At 38.4% G+C, this 15,791-nt stretch overlaps 1 protein-coding gene across 3 annotated transcripts in view; it reads left to right on the top strand.

Annotated features, from left to right (window-relative positions):
* The window catches only part of rps6ka1 (ribosomal protein S6 kinase a, polypeptide 1), a 31,878-nt gene extending 16,613 nt beyond the window's left edge, over positions 1–15,265 (top strand). For all 3 annotated transcript variants that reach the window (XM_077732043.1, XM_077732044.1, XM_077732046.1), the window contains 20 exons: positions 8,092–8,208; positions 8,292–8,373; positions 8,476–8,556; positions 8,673–8,752; positions 8,829–8,935; positions 9,226–9,263; positions 9,359–9,501; positions 9,651–9,721; positions 9,790–9,878; positions 10,086–10,150; positions 10,507–10,609; positions 10,677–10,807; positions 11,338–11,463; positions 11,545–11,634; positions 11,839–11,997; positions 12,482–12,643; positions 12,706–12,782; positions 12,871–12,988; positions 13,154–13,291; positions 13,646–15,265. In XM_077732043.1, the coding sequence (XP_077588169.1) occupies positions 8,092–8,208; positions 8,292–8,373; positions 8,476–8,556; positions 8,673–8,752; positions 8,829–8,935; positions 9,226–9,263; positions 9,359–9,501; positions 9,651–9,721; positions 9,790–9,878; positions 10,086–10,150; positions 10,507–10,609; positions 10,677–10,807; positions 11,338–11,463; positions 11,545–11,634; positions 11,839–11,997; positions 12,482–12,643; positions 12,706–12,782; positions 12,871–12,988; positions 13,154–13,291; positions 13,646–13,768 (2,100 nt within the window). In that variant the 3' untranslated portion in view covers positions 13,769–15,265. The remainder of the gene's footprint in view (positions 1–8,091; positions 8,209–8,291; positions 8,374–8,475; positions 8,557–8,672; positions 8,753–8,828; positions 8,936–9,225; positions 9,264–9,358; positions 9,502–9,650; positions 9,722–9,789; positions 9,879–10,085; positions 10,151–10,506; positions 10,610–10,676; positions 10,808–11,337; positions 11,464–11,544; positions 11,635–11,838; positions 11,998–12,481; positions 12,644–12,705; positions 12,783–12,870; positions 12,989–13,153; positions 13,292–13,645) is intronic.
* The last annotated feature ends 526 nt before the right edge of the window (positions 15,266–15,791 follow it).

Here is a 15,791-nt window from a genome sequence, read left to right as displayed (position 1 = left end):
ACACTTATAACCAGATTGGGGGGAAAAATACTTTTTTGTTGACAAATTAGGTCAATTTCTCATAGATTCAAAGCTAAAAGTTGTGCAACACAACACAACTTTTGTGGCCTCTGCTTGGAAGGAAGAAGTAAATGTTAACGACTACCACAATTGTTTCTCTTGACGTCTTTTGCTTAAGGCCCCTTAACAGGAAGGAAGTTGGACTTTGTAAAGGCCATTTCAATTCTATAAAGTCGTTCCTGTCTGACCCCAATTCACCAGCTCGAACATTTATATTTGACCCATATCCATGCAATTGCCCTGAGATAAAGACAGGAAAAAGTGGCTTCATTAGACTTTGCTCCAACACACAGAAAATAATACAGGTTTCATCCGCACACCCACCTGCACACATTCACACCTCGTTGCCTCAAGTGTTGTATTTTCTTTTGGCAAGTCAGTTGAGTTTTTTTCCTGGCTCATATAAAAACAGCTTCCCATTCTTTTACACACATTGTTTTGATTGCCTCTTAAAGCTTTAAAACTTGTGTTATAAGCATTGGCTTTTTTCATACCATGTTTGACTTGAAGGATATAAATCTGTGTTTTCTTTCTAACCGACTGAAGTGGACGCCCTCTTGTGTGCATTTATCATCAACAAAATCTGCTGTTAATGGTTAAAGGTGGCACTGCAGAGCTATTGGAGCAAAAAAAACCTTGCACAGACTATGCCGTGGTTTATAACCCAATTACCCAGAATGCCCCAGTGTTTGCGGTAGATTCTAAAGTGTGCGTTATATTATACGTTGCATCATCAATCACTCTGACAGCTCCCCTAATGGCAGCGTTTGAAATATTTAATCGTACCTAATCATTTAGTAAAAGTGTCTGTGGGAAAGTTCATTAAAAATGCAGTTTAGCTCCTCTTGTTTTGCGGAAAAATGAAGGTATACTGTTATGAGTTGGATGGAGATGAATAGAAAGTGCTGTTAGTGTCAACTTTGGGTGATTTTGAAACCGTTTAGTTACATTTGTACAGATTTCATAGAAATATTCATCTGCTATTTTTTGAAGGCTCAGGGTACAATGAAATAAAGCTGTATCTTTATAATTCAAGAAAAAAAAAAACAATGAAGTTGCACCTGCCTGTAGCCCAGGTGTCCATATCTTATAATGAGTTACTAACACGTTCCATTGATGGAAAAATTTAACCAAATTAACAAATACTCCCAGTTGACTTGCTCATTTATGTGTAGCAGCCTCTCAGGGGAACCAGCTTGTAACACTAGTCCCATTCTTGTTCCCCGAGGCAGTCTAGAACTATAAAAACACAGTAATTAAAGTTTAAAAAAAGAACAGGTAAGTCAAGACTGAATTATACCGTGTTTTCCGCACTATAAGGCGCAACAGATTAGACTAGATGGAGCCTTAATTGTAATTATAGTAGCAGTGGTTAGTAACTTTCAATGGCAGTGAATAAGATCCTCATCATAGTACTTTTAAAATATTATCCCTTGGAAAAAAACACACTTGTGTGTATGCATTTTCAACATCCCAGTTTTTCTGCAATGCAGCATAACATGAATGTGAGTCCTTGAAAGTCCGCAAATGTTTTTTTTCCAGATCTGTCAGGATGTATAACAATTAAAAATGGTTTTCTTTGCATCGCTTGCCAGACTAAAAGCTCCAATAATTTAAATCATCCATTCCCTTCAGCAGCCCCTCCTCCATCCACCCTTGGCTGCCGTCGTTGTCATGGTTACCGTGTCCTCAGCGTCGCATAGAGACCCACCACCTCCCCCACATACTTATGCCTGGTAGTCAAAAACCCTACAGCTCATTGATAACTCATTCATAACTCCGTTTTTTCTTAAAAGTTTGCCTCATTCATCACATTTGTCAGACTTGGAAGTGGGAGAATGATTATTCACAAGTTCCAGACCCCAAAACCTTTAAAGGCCATGTTGGTATTTGAAGCGCGGAATTGAAACAGAGATGAACGTCCACTCGTTGGCCGGACGAAAGCTCTCTTCTCTTAAGATGCACGTCCGGAAGCTGATAAATGTGGCCATTGCCCGCACAAATGCGGTCTCGGCGTCCTCGTGCGCACACAAAAAAAACGAGGAACACAGTTGCCATAGTTTCACACTTCTCTCTCAGGGTTGGCCGAGGAAAACGTGGCAACCGGTTGCTCTTCTCTTTCATTCTTGGAGATGCTCATCTTATGTAGATTAACTATTATAGTAAAATAAAAACAAAAAGCAGCATTCTGTTACTTATAATTTTTAAAAATTGGGATTTCACCTTTTTTTATGTTCATGTTTTCATGTCACTAGTGGTTTTTCAAGTCATTGTTATTGTCAGATTTATGTTAAGCACGATTGCTTAACATAGATTTTGTAGGAAGGTGATTGCACTTTGAGTATGTAGGTTTTTTTTTTAAATTGGGATTTCACTTTTTTTTCTGCTCACGTTTTCTTGCCATTGGTGGTTTTTCAAGTCACTGTTATTGTCAGATTTATGTTAAGCACAATTGCTTAACATAGATTTTGTAGGAAGGTGATTGCACTTTGATTATGCAGTTTTTTTTTGGTTTTTGTTTTTATTTATCCTAAGAATGCAATGCTTGTATGTGAAACCACAATTTTAGGTCTGATTGTAAACAAAAAAAGTCATTCTTTTACGTCATTGGCCCCTTGGAAATCACTATAGTATCCCAGCTAAATCCATCTTAGTTAAAAACTCTCCCATCACCACCATAGTCTCCACTCATCAGGCATCGTGTCATCTGGCTGATCATTTTACTTCAATCCTTGTTGTCACACTATTAATACTTCCTATTTCCTGAGCAGGATTTCCGGTAGCATCCGTGCTAATCCCTTGCACATTTCCTGTGACTCTTCCGTGGAAGTTTGTCGGCTAATAACGTAGCCCATTCGACCGTTTGCAGCTGTCACTGAGCGGTGGTGCGCGTGTGGTGCTGATAAGACAGCAGATGGAAAATCCTGCTCAATGAAGGGTATTAACCCCATTTTGTCAACGACACCGACGGGGTGGGGGTGGGGGGGGGGGGGTGAAAAGGTGAACACGTGTTCCATATAGCATCCTGTCTAAAATGTCCAACAAAGCCTGGAGATTAAGGAATCATGTGGCGTTATGAAAGGAAGTTCTCTTCTTTGCCATTTGCGTGTCATCAACCTGTGGATTTTAGATTATGGCCTCTAATGACCTTGTGTGTTTATGTGTGTACTTCATCACAATACACACTAGTATTTCATCCCAATAATGCACTTTCTGTAGTGTGCTTAATGAACATTCTCGTTTTTTGAAGAGTAAATCAGGGAAATTGTATTAAATAGCGAGCAGTAAATACTAGTGTTGTTTGGACCCTTGACTACTCTTTTCTCAACACTTTGTCTCCTTTTTATGACATCTCCATGCAATTTGAAGCTCATCCTGACCGCTTAAGGCTATGCTTTTATTAAAGTGCCTTGATTTTGGTGCTGGGGGACTCTCTGATCTTCACTCTGGTGTATTACAGTCATATTAAATATACTTTTTAGGAAGAAAACTCAAATCTGTTCTTAAAATAAATTGGATTAGTTTGTCAGGTTTTGGTTAGTTGGTCAGAATACTCATGTTGGTGGTTTTTAGGCAGTTTATTGTACACCAAACGAGATCAAATGTGAAGGTGAACGCGCATAACAAAATACATTATACTTTAAAATGCAGTTTTCTTCTTGTGCTAATATACAATAGCTTTTTGTGGTAAAGTATAAAGAAATTGTTTTAACCAAGCATTGTTCTGTCCGCAATTTGCTAAAAGGGCGCAAAGAGCAAATTCTTTTTTAATGTATTGCATTGTTACTGTAAATCGATTTTCTTTGTAAAAATAATTGCTATTCCACAATTTGCTGAGCTCATGATTATTATTATTTTTTATCACCAGATTAGTCAGCACTGTCAGCTTCTTTTTTTAACGTTTGTGCTCTTATTTATTGGTGGATTGGACTGTAAAAGGAACTAGTTGAATGAATAACACCAAAAGGCTCATAACTCGACAACTTCGTTCAAAGCCAGCGCGCCTCCCATAAGATGCGTTTAATTAAAGGAAACAGACAAAACCTTTATTGTGTATGTCCCAGCAGAAATAATCTTTTTAATAAATTGAAAAAAACTACAGTTTTGTTTTCCATGTGTGGTCCTGGAGAAAAAAAACAAAGCTCTTTGTGCACGGGGGTGGAAATTTTATCAATGCTGCTACTATTTTTTGGCAAAAAATGTGGGTAGATATAACAGACATAACAAACTGGCTGTGTTTTGCAAAGTGGTGCCATTTCATGTTTTTTTTCCTTTTATGTGAGTATGGGCATTTTAATTGCAGACTTGTTTTTGCTTGTAGGTTGCGAGTTAGTTAATTCTATGATGTTGCCTCACATTTGTTGAGTTCTATCTATTTATTGTGGGTTTGTACTTGATGCAAGCTTAGAGTTCGGGGCTGTCAAACTCATGTTTTCACAGTGTGGATTCTTTAAACTTTAAATATGTCAATAGTTAACTCCTTGACTGCATTAGACGTACTATAATCCATTTTAATTGGGATGGACTGACTGGCTGCAAATTGGTTATCAAATCAATCTCAAAATATTCTATAGTTGACACTGTTGACCAAATTTCTCCAAAATCCTGTTTTTTTTTACTCTCGTAATATCAAATGTACCATTAAATAAATATATATTGTGATTAATCAACACAATAAATCATTATATCCATGATAACTCTAAATGTGCTTGTGTCAAATTTGGAATCACAGTTTGTCTCTAAGTAAATATTTCATTAGAGTGTATTTTATCTTCAATACACTATGATTCTTTTGAGAAAGTCCAGTCTACACATTTTCGGCATTAAAAGCACAAATCAAGCGCCATCTTTAGCTGTCTGTTTAGATGATCCTGTCCTCTTGTGTGTACTTTAACGCCCTCTTGGCTGCTCTGTGTTCCAACTGTCAGAGTTGAAACCAAGCAGAAAAAAGGGAAGCTACGTTAAGGCCCCCTCTGATAAATGTTTTAATTATATATTATCCCTTCTACTCATGCTGCAAGTCAAGCATTTACTTGTTCTTCTTGCACATTGTCTCTTTTGCCCAAAGCTTGCTTTAATTAGCGTTTACACAGATAGACTTTATGAGTGAACATTAGATACATGCCCTTACTTGGCCACCCTTTTTCTCCGTTTTAAGACCCCCCTTACAGGAACCCACTGACCCCCTTTAAGTTTTTTTGTTCCCTTTTTAGACTTGAGAATAACAAAAGCAACACAGAAATTAAGAATTGTGACATTTGCCTGGGGAAGTTTCACTATTATACTGCTTTTATAATCATTTCTCAGAAATCTAGTACTCTGATTTTTTTCTTTTTTTTTTTTAACCGTGAAAAAAAATCACTTCTCGTTTTGCTGTATGCAAACTTGCTTGTAGCATAAAGCATTGGCCAACTCAAAATTGTAAGGCGGTCGCTGCCTATTGGCATTATGTGACATGGAAATATCTAGAAATGTGGAGGTTCCTTTTTCGCACCAAAGCGCGAATGAGAGAGGCAAGTGTTTATATATATATTTTGTTTATCTTTCGGAGCCCAAAATATTCAGCGTATGCAAGGATGTTGTCTTTGATCTGTTTATGTGCTGAATGTCTTTTCTGTGTGTGCATTTGAGGAGGATTTAGGCACTGAATCTAATGAGGATGAAGCAGTTTAGAAAATGAGATGAAAAATGAATGATCTTATTGTCAAAAAGCGTCTTTAAAGCCACTTGACTTTAACAGGTTAAACAAAAATGTTTAAAAATGTAGATATTAAGTCAGAACTACCCTTACTTCCTGGTTCAGAGAAGAATATGTAAGATATGGAGAGAACCGTTTAATTCTGGGGTGGACTGATCCCTTCTTATCAGTCATAAAAAGTTCAACTAAATTGTTATAAAGAAAAATCATGTAAGGCAATATTCCCAAAAATATCTTAAAAATAATCAATCAAATGCTCAAATTCAAGCCATTAAACACATTTAATGTAGTTTAAGACAAATTATCTATTATTTGCAGCCAGCCCCCCTTTTTTTAAATAGATTGGTTATCTATTGCTATTAAAAATGAACTAGATTCATGATCTATAAGTTCCAATGTGATTTACTTAAGCAGCCATTGCTTGCTGTTTGAACTCATGAAGCCGGAAGGAAGTTAGGTCAGCTCAAGAAGAGAGAGGAAATGAAACGAAAGGGAAGGGAAGGAGAATGCCACTTCATGTGTTGTCCACTCATGTCCTGTCCTCTCCTCTCCTGTCCTGTCCTGTCATCCCACCCTCTGTCTATTACTGCATGTGTGTTTTTTTCCACAACGGTTACAAAAAGAATAGCTAAAAAATAATCATAATGTCACCTCTCCATTCCAACACAACTTAGAACGAGTCTCATATCACGTGGATAGAGAAGGACTTTGCCTTCATTAGTGCTCAGGTAAGTCACTTTGTAAATATGTCATTCTTTCTGCGCCCTTACAAAACTCGTAACTAGGAATGTCACAAGTGTGGGTCAATTTTTTTCGGAGGAAAATATGGATTTGGCAAGTAAGACACCATAAGAAATATATGGAAGTGCACTATGAATTTTATCATTAAGTCAGAGGATATTTTTAATGAATAGTTGTTGGCTAATTTTTGACCAGGTTTTTGAGATTACATTTTTTATTGCTTTAGGTGATGTGTAACTTTTTGGGTTGTGTAAATTGTATCAAAGGGTGAAAAATGAATTGTGGTTTGTAATTATTGCATTGTGATGAAATTAGTGTTTTAGTTTGCATGTTTGGATTCCACATGATAATATTTATATTGTGTTGTGTTTCCGGGGTTTTGACCTCATCGTCATGGGTTGATTAATGTCTACTAAGGAGATTTTTTTGTTGCTGTTTTTTTTTTCTTTTGGTGTTGGCTTATTCAGTAGCGCAAAAACTTAGGTGCCAAAGTGTGAGTTAAGACAACCTCTTCCTTCCTGTATGCTTATTTCTGGTTCTTTTTGGGCTGCTTTAGTCAAAGCAGTATGACACTAAAAGTCATAAAAGGCCTTAGAGTGTCACGACTCAGGACATGGGCCCCGAGAGGAGATTTAAACTGAGTCGTTTTCTCTCCTTCCACCTGTCCAAAAAGACCAAAGACTTGGCGGCGCCAGCAGTGAAAGACTGGACTCCAATAACCATGGTAGTACCTCATTTAAAATGTCAATTAACTCCCTGGATGCCATTAATTATTTTAGACATGTGATGGCAGTGATCATGGATTTGAGCTCTATAGCGCCATCAATGGGAGCCTATGAGTTAAATACGTTGTCAGTCACTTTTGTCATAGCATTTGTATTTAAGATGCTTCTTGCTGCTGGTGTTGTTTTTCCCCCTGATGGGAAGCTTTTTCGTCGGTTAATTTTATTCTACTGAGAATACATGAAACATGTGTCTTTTATAAATGGGACTGTACTTGCAAAGTATTGGTGACTTATTAGCTCATTGGCTGCCATTAGGGGTGATATAGTTGCTCTTAAAATGACTTGGTTATAATCAGACCACACAGTCACTTTGGCATGTAAATATATTAACTTTACTTTTCTAACAAACATAATATTTCATCTATTAATTAATTGACTGTCATTAACCAACAATCCATTTAGCAACTGGTCTGATCCGATGGGACTGTCCATGGTGCTGAAAACTAATCATTCAATGCCAGCCAGGTAATGCTTTCACTGCCATTAACAATGACAGGCAGCCAATCATGTGGCTTTTTGCAATTTCTGCCAGCTTTCCCACCATAAATGGGTAGGATGTTTATTTCAATACTTCAATATAGTTTCTAAGAATGATAACTCATTCATTGTTATTTTTTTTATAATAAGGTGCAATAACATGACACAAATTAGGAATATTAATATTGCGTACAAGAATGTGTACAATTGTATTTTTATATACCACTAAAGGTACTTGTTCTGACTTAAAAAATCAAAGATGATCATTTTAGCTCTTGTAGCAATTTAGGCTCTTTTAATGAAATCTATATTTTGTGTTTTGTGTGAAAGGACGATGATGAAATCAAGGAAATCAACATCACCAATGTGGTCAAAGAAGGTTCGGAAAAAGCAGACGCGTCCCACTTTGAACTGCTCAAAGTGTTGGGCCAGGGCTCCTTTGGGAAGGTAAGAGCGAGCCGCCATTCAAACCACACTGGTCTTCTTTGCCTTTCATTTTTTGACATTACACTGATATTTCACGACTTCAGGTTTTCCTGGTGCGCAAGGTGACTCCTCCTGATGATAATCAGCTCTATGCTATGAAAGTCCTCAAGAAGGCTACACTCAAAGGTAAGGAATAGACCAACTAGCTTTTGACAAACCTATTTACATTTACCTTCAACTAAATAAAGTGCGACATTGATGTCAACATCGTTTTTTTTCCATCGCCAGTGAGAGATCGTGTGAGAACTAAAATGGAGAGAAACATCTTGGCTGATGTCAACCATCCGTTCATTGTCAAGCTCCACTACGGTAAATTAACCACAGCACCCCTGTTTTGCATCAAACGGTTACTTTTGCAATATGTAGATTATTATTATTTTTTTAACATATTTTGATAAGGAATTAATACTAGATCTAATTTTCAGCATTCCAGACTGAAGGCAAACTCTACTTGATCTTGGACTTCTTGCGAGGAGGCGATCTCTTCACCCGCTTATCTAAAGAGGTAGGAATCATTTCCGTGTGTTATTTCTGGGTTCTGTTTATACATAGTGATGTTAATTTTGATGTGTTTTTTGCAGGTGATGTTCACCGAGGAGGATGTCAAGTTTTACCTTGCGGAGTTGGCATTGGGCCTCGACCACCTCCACAGCTTGGGAATTATGTACAGAGACCTAAAGCCTGAAAAGTAAAAGGGATTGAATTTTTCACTTTGAATAGGATATCAAATCCAACCAAATATACTTGTAATCAATAACTGACTGCTCTCAGGCTGTTGGGAACACATTTATGGCATGGAAAAACTTGTGACAACCAAACCTGTTCTCCCCTATTTTGTTTATATATTCCATGTGCTTCCTTTATGTCTACCCTTAGTTTATATAGTGTCATAATCCGGATAGCCTTCATTGTCATTGTAATGGGAGATATAATGTGATGCATTTATCAATGTTACTAATTTTTCCTATTATTTTTTAGCATTCTTCTGGATGAAGAAGGCCACATCAAACTCACAGGTTAGAAATGTCTCCTCCTATATGTGACATGGTTATTTAGTCATAATATACTTCAACTGAGTAACTGAATAACAAAACTCCTTATTGTCTACCAGATTTTGGGTTGTGCAAAGAGGGTATTGACCACCATGAAAAGGCATATTCCTTCTGTGGAACTGTGGAGTACATGGCACCCGAAGTGGTCAGCAGAGCAGGGCACACCCACAGTGCTGACTGGTGGTCATTTGGAGTACTGATGGTAAGGAAACAAACATTCAATGGAAATAATTCTTAGCAGATTTTTTACTTAACACAATATTTGTGATATGAACCAAAAAAAAAGACAAGGTTGCCAGTTACTGCAAGGACTGTAAAGTTTGCATAATGTGATGACATTGTTTCCTCCAGTTTGAAATGTTGACCGGGTCGCTGCCTTTCCACGGGAAAGACCGCAAAGAAACGATGAACATGATTCTCAAGTTAGTGCTCGCCCTCGCGTGCCTTCGTGATGAGGTTGAAGATAAGGACAGACTTGTGTCTCTCGTAGAGCGCGCCTGGGAATGCCTCAGTTCCTCAGTGCGGAAGCCCAGTCGCTGTTACGAGCTCTGTTCAAGAGGAATCCGGGCAACAGACTAGGTCGGTTACTCCTCTTTTTGCACCCACTAAGGTTATGCAACAAGGGAAATGTTTAAAGTGCATACTAAATATTATAGTACTTGTATAAATCCAGTCATATATTTGTTACTTACTTATCAAAATGTCATCTTGGAATTATTATTATTATTATCAGTGTAGTATAGTAAATTAAAGCTCCCATGGAATTAAATGTTGCTTTTTTTGTAGGATCTGGTCCAGACGGAGCGGAAGAAATCAAACGCCACGGATGGTTTTCCAACATTGATTGGAATGTAAGTGAAGATTTTTTTGTTTTTTTTGATGCACCATCAATTTTATTGCAGAAATTATTTATATGACACATAAATACATATATAATATATATTAAACATCTTAATTTTTTTTTCATTAGATTGGATAAGTAGCAAAGATACTAACGGCATGCTTACTGTTTGAATTCACATTCATTCATTAACTGCCATTGTCATTTTGAGTAGGAAATTTGGCAGCGATTTGCTTCAGTCAATGGCAGCCAATGAGTGTCGCTGTCCGTTTTTTAGTACTGATAAAATGGAGTGCTGTGATACTTTTGCCTGAAGTTGTTTTATTCTATGTATATATTAAATAAAACTGCTTTCACGCCTACTAGAAACTGTTCCGCAGAGAAATCAAACCACCATTCAAACCAGCAGTGGCGCGCCCCGATGACACGTTCTATTTTGACTCCGAGTTCACCTCCCGCACCCCTAAAGGTAACAGTCATAATGTTTTTTTTTAATAAACGACGGTCAACTTTTTGTCTTCTCATTCTGCTTTTAGACTCCCCCGGTGTACCACCGAGTGCCGGAGCTCATCAACTCTTCCGTGGCTTTAGCTTTATTGCATCCAGCTTGTTGGAGGAAGAATGTGCAGGCGAGCCAGTGCAGCCCCCACCGCATCCAGTGGTCCAGGTTAGAAAAAGAATTAAAAAAAAATATATATATATATGTAATAAAATCATGGTAGTCCACTTATTGAAGGAACAGGACTTTAAATCAAGCTTGTATATATAAAAAGCAATGAATTATATTCTCTAATGAGTAATTAGTGGAAGAAAACAGTAACAATTAATACTAGTGGCATTTGCTTTTAACAGACAAATTCATATATAAAGGTGCGCTGATTGATTGGTTGGCCGATTCCTAAATTTTGGATGATTGGTGGATCACAAAAAAATATATATAACTGATATTTTCCGTCTATAATTATTTAGCCGCATTAGTTCACTAGCATTTCATCACAAATATTGGTGGTCACTCATATGTGTAAATGCACTTGATGGGCATTTTTACACCCCATTTTTTTATAGGCCCCTCCAAGTCAAAGTGGGGTGAATTGTGAATGGCGGCCAAAGAATGATGTGTCTTGAATGTCAAATCTATGTCATTATTTAGATATCTAGTGAATTAGTTGCTCCAAATAATTTCCTGTCCGCATGTAGCAACTCCACGGGAAGAACCTGTTGTTCAGCGACGGCTATGTTCTAAAGGAGGACATCGGCATGGGCTCTTTCTCTGTGTGTAAGCGATGTGTCCACAAGGCCACCAACACGGAATACGCAGTTAAGGTGTAAAATCGCCTCAAAAAATGACCCTCACATGACCTCATCAAATGCAAATCCTAAATCTTTGTATTGTGTCATGGACAGATGATCGACAAGACCAGCACAGACCCCTCCGAAGAGATCGAGATCCTACTCCGATATGGACAACACCCGAATATTATAACACTGAAAGATGTGAGTAACTTACACATTTCTATCCCTCTCATTTTTTTTTCTCACAATTTATACTCCACTGAGTTTTTTTTTCGTCTTTGTCATGCATTCTTTGGTGTGACTTATACTTGAGTGTGACTATTTAGCCTCAAAGATAGTGTAGTACATATCCAAGATGAAGTCCAATCCTTTTTTTAGTTGTATTTTTAACCACATTTGCTTTAGGTGTACGACACTGGCAAGCAAGTGTTCCTGGTGACCGAGCTAATGCGCGGTGGAGAGTTGCTCGATCGGATTCTCAAACAAAAGTCCTTTTCGGAGAGAGAAGCCAGCGCCGTGTTGCACACCATCACCAAAACGGTGGAATACCTTCACTCGCAAGGGGTGAGAAAGCAGCAATGTTATCAGTCTATTCGACTGATTTTTATTTATTTTTTTATTTACATTTTCAAAGGCAAGTTGCTTCATGTCGAGTGTAAGATAGGAGTAGAATTCAATTGAAAATCATCAGTTAATTCATTGGAAGCTTTTTCATGAACTAATCTACTAAATCGATTTGAATCACAAATCAATTTCCGCCTAAAAGCTACAAGCTTTTTTAGAATTACTGAATGAAGCAGTATGTACAGATAAGAAAATTGGTAATGTTAAAGCATTTAATTTCACTTTGATACAAGATTTTTTTTCAACAATTTTTAAATATTTCAAATATTTTAGTTCAATCTCAACTTTTTCTACTAAAACACCTGAAATTAAAGTGCCACAATGTATGTCATTTTTGCAATTTCCCTTAACATGGAGGAGTGTTGAAAGATACAAATTCCTCACACGTTTTTTTTCTTTAACTTTTTGATTTTACTGGATTTAGGTGGTACACCGAGACCTGAAGCCCAGCAACATCCTGTACGTGGACGAGTCGGGCAACCCAGAGTCCATTCGAATCTGCGATTTTGGCTTTGCAAAACAGCTTCGCGCCAACAACGGCCTGCTTATGACCCCGTGTTACACGGCCAACTTTGTGGCCCCTGAAGTGAGTCCATCATCATCATCATCTAACATTTTCAAATAGCCTAATCATTCTGTCATTGGTAGGTTTTGAAGCGTCAGGGCTATGACGAGGGCTGTGACATTTGGAGTTTGGGAGTCTTGCTGTACACCATGCTGGCAGGGTAAATACTTTAAATCAGTCACGCTCTTAAGACCATGCATCTTTTCCTGTCTTTTTTACAGTCTTATTCTTCTGTTTCCCTCCACTAGTTTTACTCCTTTCGCCAATGGACCAGAAGACACTCCGAATGAGATCCTGAATAGGATAGGCAATGGTCATTTCAGTTTGTCTGGAGGCAACTGGGACACGGTGTCCGACGCTGCTAAGGTAAGGACTTCATGTGTGAGACTTTCCTTGTTTTTTAGCTAGCATTTAAGTTTTGGGAAGACATCAAGGCTTTGTATTTTATGTTAAAATGAGTCAGGCACTCTAAATGGTGTACAAATAAACAGCAGTTATACTCCTATGTTAAATACCGTACCTTCCCTGCAGGACCTTGTGTCCAAGATGCTCCACGTGGACCCGCATCAGAGACTGATTGCCAAGCAGGTTCTCCGGCACCCTTGGATTGTTCAGCGAGACAAACTCCCAAACAGCCAGCTCCCACACCAAGACCCTAAACTCGTAAAGGTAAGAAGACCCTAAACACGCAAAGGTCATTTTATTTCACTCTTTTACTAATAAATAAATAATTGGACTGGCAAGTGTCAGTCACTTTGCAAATTCCTAATATTTTTGCCCAAAACCCCCAAGTAGTCTTAAATTATCACTTATTTGGGCCTTTTGCCGGGAAAGCGCACTTTGTGGAGAAGCACTACCAACTTTGTCATACACAAAGATGGGTATGATGACAATTAGGCTTTTGTAGAGTCAATGATGATGACAAAGCCCAAGTCCGATTATTATTATTATACCAAAAACACAAATCAGAGGCCCTTAATTCAATTTGAATGACGGCATACTCATTTTTTTTCCATGCCGCAGGGTGCCATGGCAGCCACTTACTCCGCCCTGAAGAACTCGCAGCCCACCCCCGAGCTGAAGCCCATCGAGAGCTCCTTTCTAGCCCAAAGGCGCGTTAAGAAGCTTCCGTCCACCTCCCTGTAGACTCTTTCCGTGCACCCCCAACCAACCAGCCAGCTCGCTCGGGAGGGAGGGCACTACCAGCCAAGGAACACTGACTGTGACCCTAAAAAAAAACCCACTGAAACGTCCCCTCATCTTGACTTTTAGCTATTCACAATAGCCAAAAGGAGACGGCTAGTGGGGCCGTTGTTTGTAATGTGCGTGCGCTCCTGCATGACCACCGTGCCACACAAAGTCAGGCTAAGTCAACGTTTCTCGTCGTTCCGCTTTCTGCACGTTTATTTGTCTGCCTGTTTTGCGTCTGTCCGTCTGTGTACGCATGCGTGCGTAAAGATGATGATGATGAGCTTTACATTAGCGGCTAGCTGCCGTTAAATCCTTTCGTGCCGGCAGCACGGCGGCCGTAGTACTGTCCAAAAATGCTGTTTTTTTTCAGGGTGGGGGGGGGGGGGATTGGTTAATGTGAAATATAGAATATATATTTTAAAAAATATATATTTCTGCCATAAATGCCTCTTTTGGCTTTGCTTGGAACTGAACGCCACAACATGGAGGATGGCGGGAGAAATGTTTATGTCAATTTCGTGTTTCTTTTACAAGTGTCAGTTGCATGATTTGCCGTGCGTCGTTTCTTTCGACGTTTTATTCGACTACACATTTCGTACACTGGTGGCTTTCTGTGAAAGAGGTGTGGCATGTTACAACATTGATATTGGCTTTGTGTTTCTATCATTTTTTGGGTTTTTTTTTTTTTTTTTTTGAATGCCGTTTTTCCTGTGCTGGCTGCTTTTGGTGTTGATTTTTTTGTTTGTTTTTTGTTTTGTCAGAGGAAAACTTTACTTTAGTGCAAAGCAAATGAACCACATTAAAGATTTTTGTGTCATTCAGAAGAAAAAAAAAAAAGAATAGAAATGTAAAATTTTGTGTTTCAAAAACCAGGCTGAGCAGACTGTTTTTTTTCGATGGAATTTTGTTTTCAGCTTCATATTCTGTACGCTTTGTCACATAAAAAAAAAGGTAGGGCTATATATAACCTTTTTGGATGAACTCAATTGGATACCATTGGTGGTGATAGTCAATCTATTTTGAATGGGAAGGCTGGCAGGATGTTTAACGCCATCAATTCTACTAAAACTTGGTCACTTTGCCTACTGATGTTTGATCCAAATACGTCCACATCTTTGAATTTCCAGTTTATGTGTAAAGGTTATAGTTCATTTGAGGTAGTGGAAGTTAATATCCCTCATAGTTTTTGGGGCCAAATTAAGTCAACTATTCTTGCTCTGTTTCCACTTGGCATGTTTTGATGACTTCCCACAGTAGGTCCTGCTATCAGCTCGGTGCCTAAGGACCACTTGTCGAGGCATCTGTCCAATGTCTCGTGTAAAAGAAGGGAAGAGCTGTGTGGCTCTGTAATTGTCCAACCAGTTATCTTACCTCAAAAGGGAGCATAAAGTTGTATCATTCATCTTTTTTTGTGTGGTGGCAAAACGAAAAAACATTATTCCTTTGACTAAACTTGGTATGTCTTATTGTATAATAAAGATTTTTATATCTTACAATTTTTTTAAGGTTGACCATATACATACACCCACATGCTGGTAATGTTATATGTGCTTTTTTTTGGTAAAAAATGACATACTATAGGAAGGTTTTTGTGAGGACATTGTGGTGCAGAGGTTTGTTCACTGGACTCTTGTCGGGGAGACCTGGGTTCAAATCCCGGCAGGGACAATTTTTCACTTAGTTGTTTGTGTGAACTTCTTGTCAAGACATTCAAATGTTTACAGAGGAAAGTGTAGCTGCTTGGTGGTGCAGAGATTAGTTCACTGTACTCTCACCTGGGAGACCTGGGTTCAAATCCTGGCTGCAACATATTTTCACTTAGTTCTTTGTGTGAACTTCCTGTCAAGACACTCAAATGATTACAAAGAAAAGTGTAGTCACTTGGTTGGCGCAGAGGTTAGTTCACAGGACTCCCGTCTGGGAGACCTTGGTTCGAATCCCGGTCGAGACACTTTTTCACTTAGTTATTTCTGTGGAC

The sequence above is a fragment of the Stigmatopora nigra genome, chromosome 13 (genome assembly GCF_051989575.1).
Source record: "Stigmatopora nigra isolate UIUO_SnigA chromosome 13, RoL_Snig_1.1, whole genome shotgun sequence".
In the NCBI taxonomy this organism is placed as follows: Eukaryota; Metazoa; Chordata; class Actinopteri; order Syngnathiformes; family Syngnathidae; genus Stigmatopora; species Stigmatopora nigra.
The sequence above is the reverse complement of the archived record's forward strand: the minus strand, read 5'-3'. Positions and strand labels throughout refer to the sequence as shown.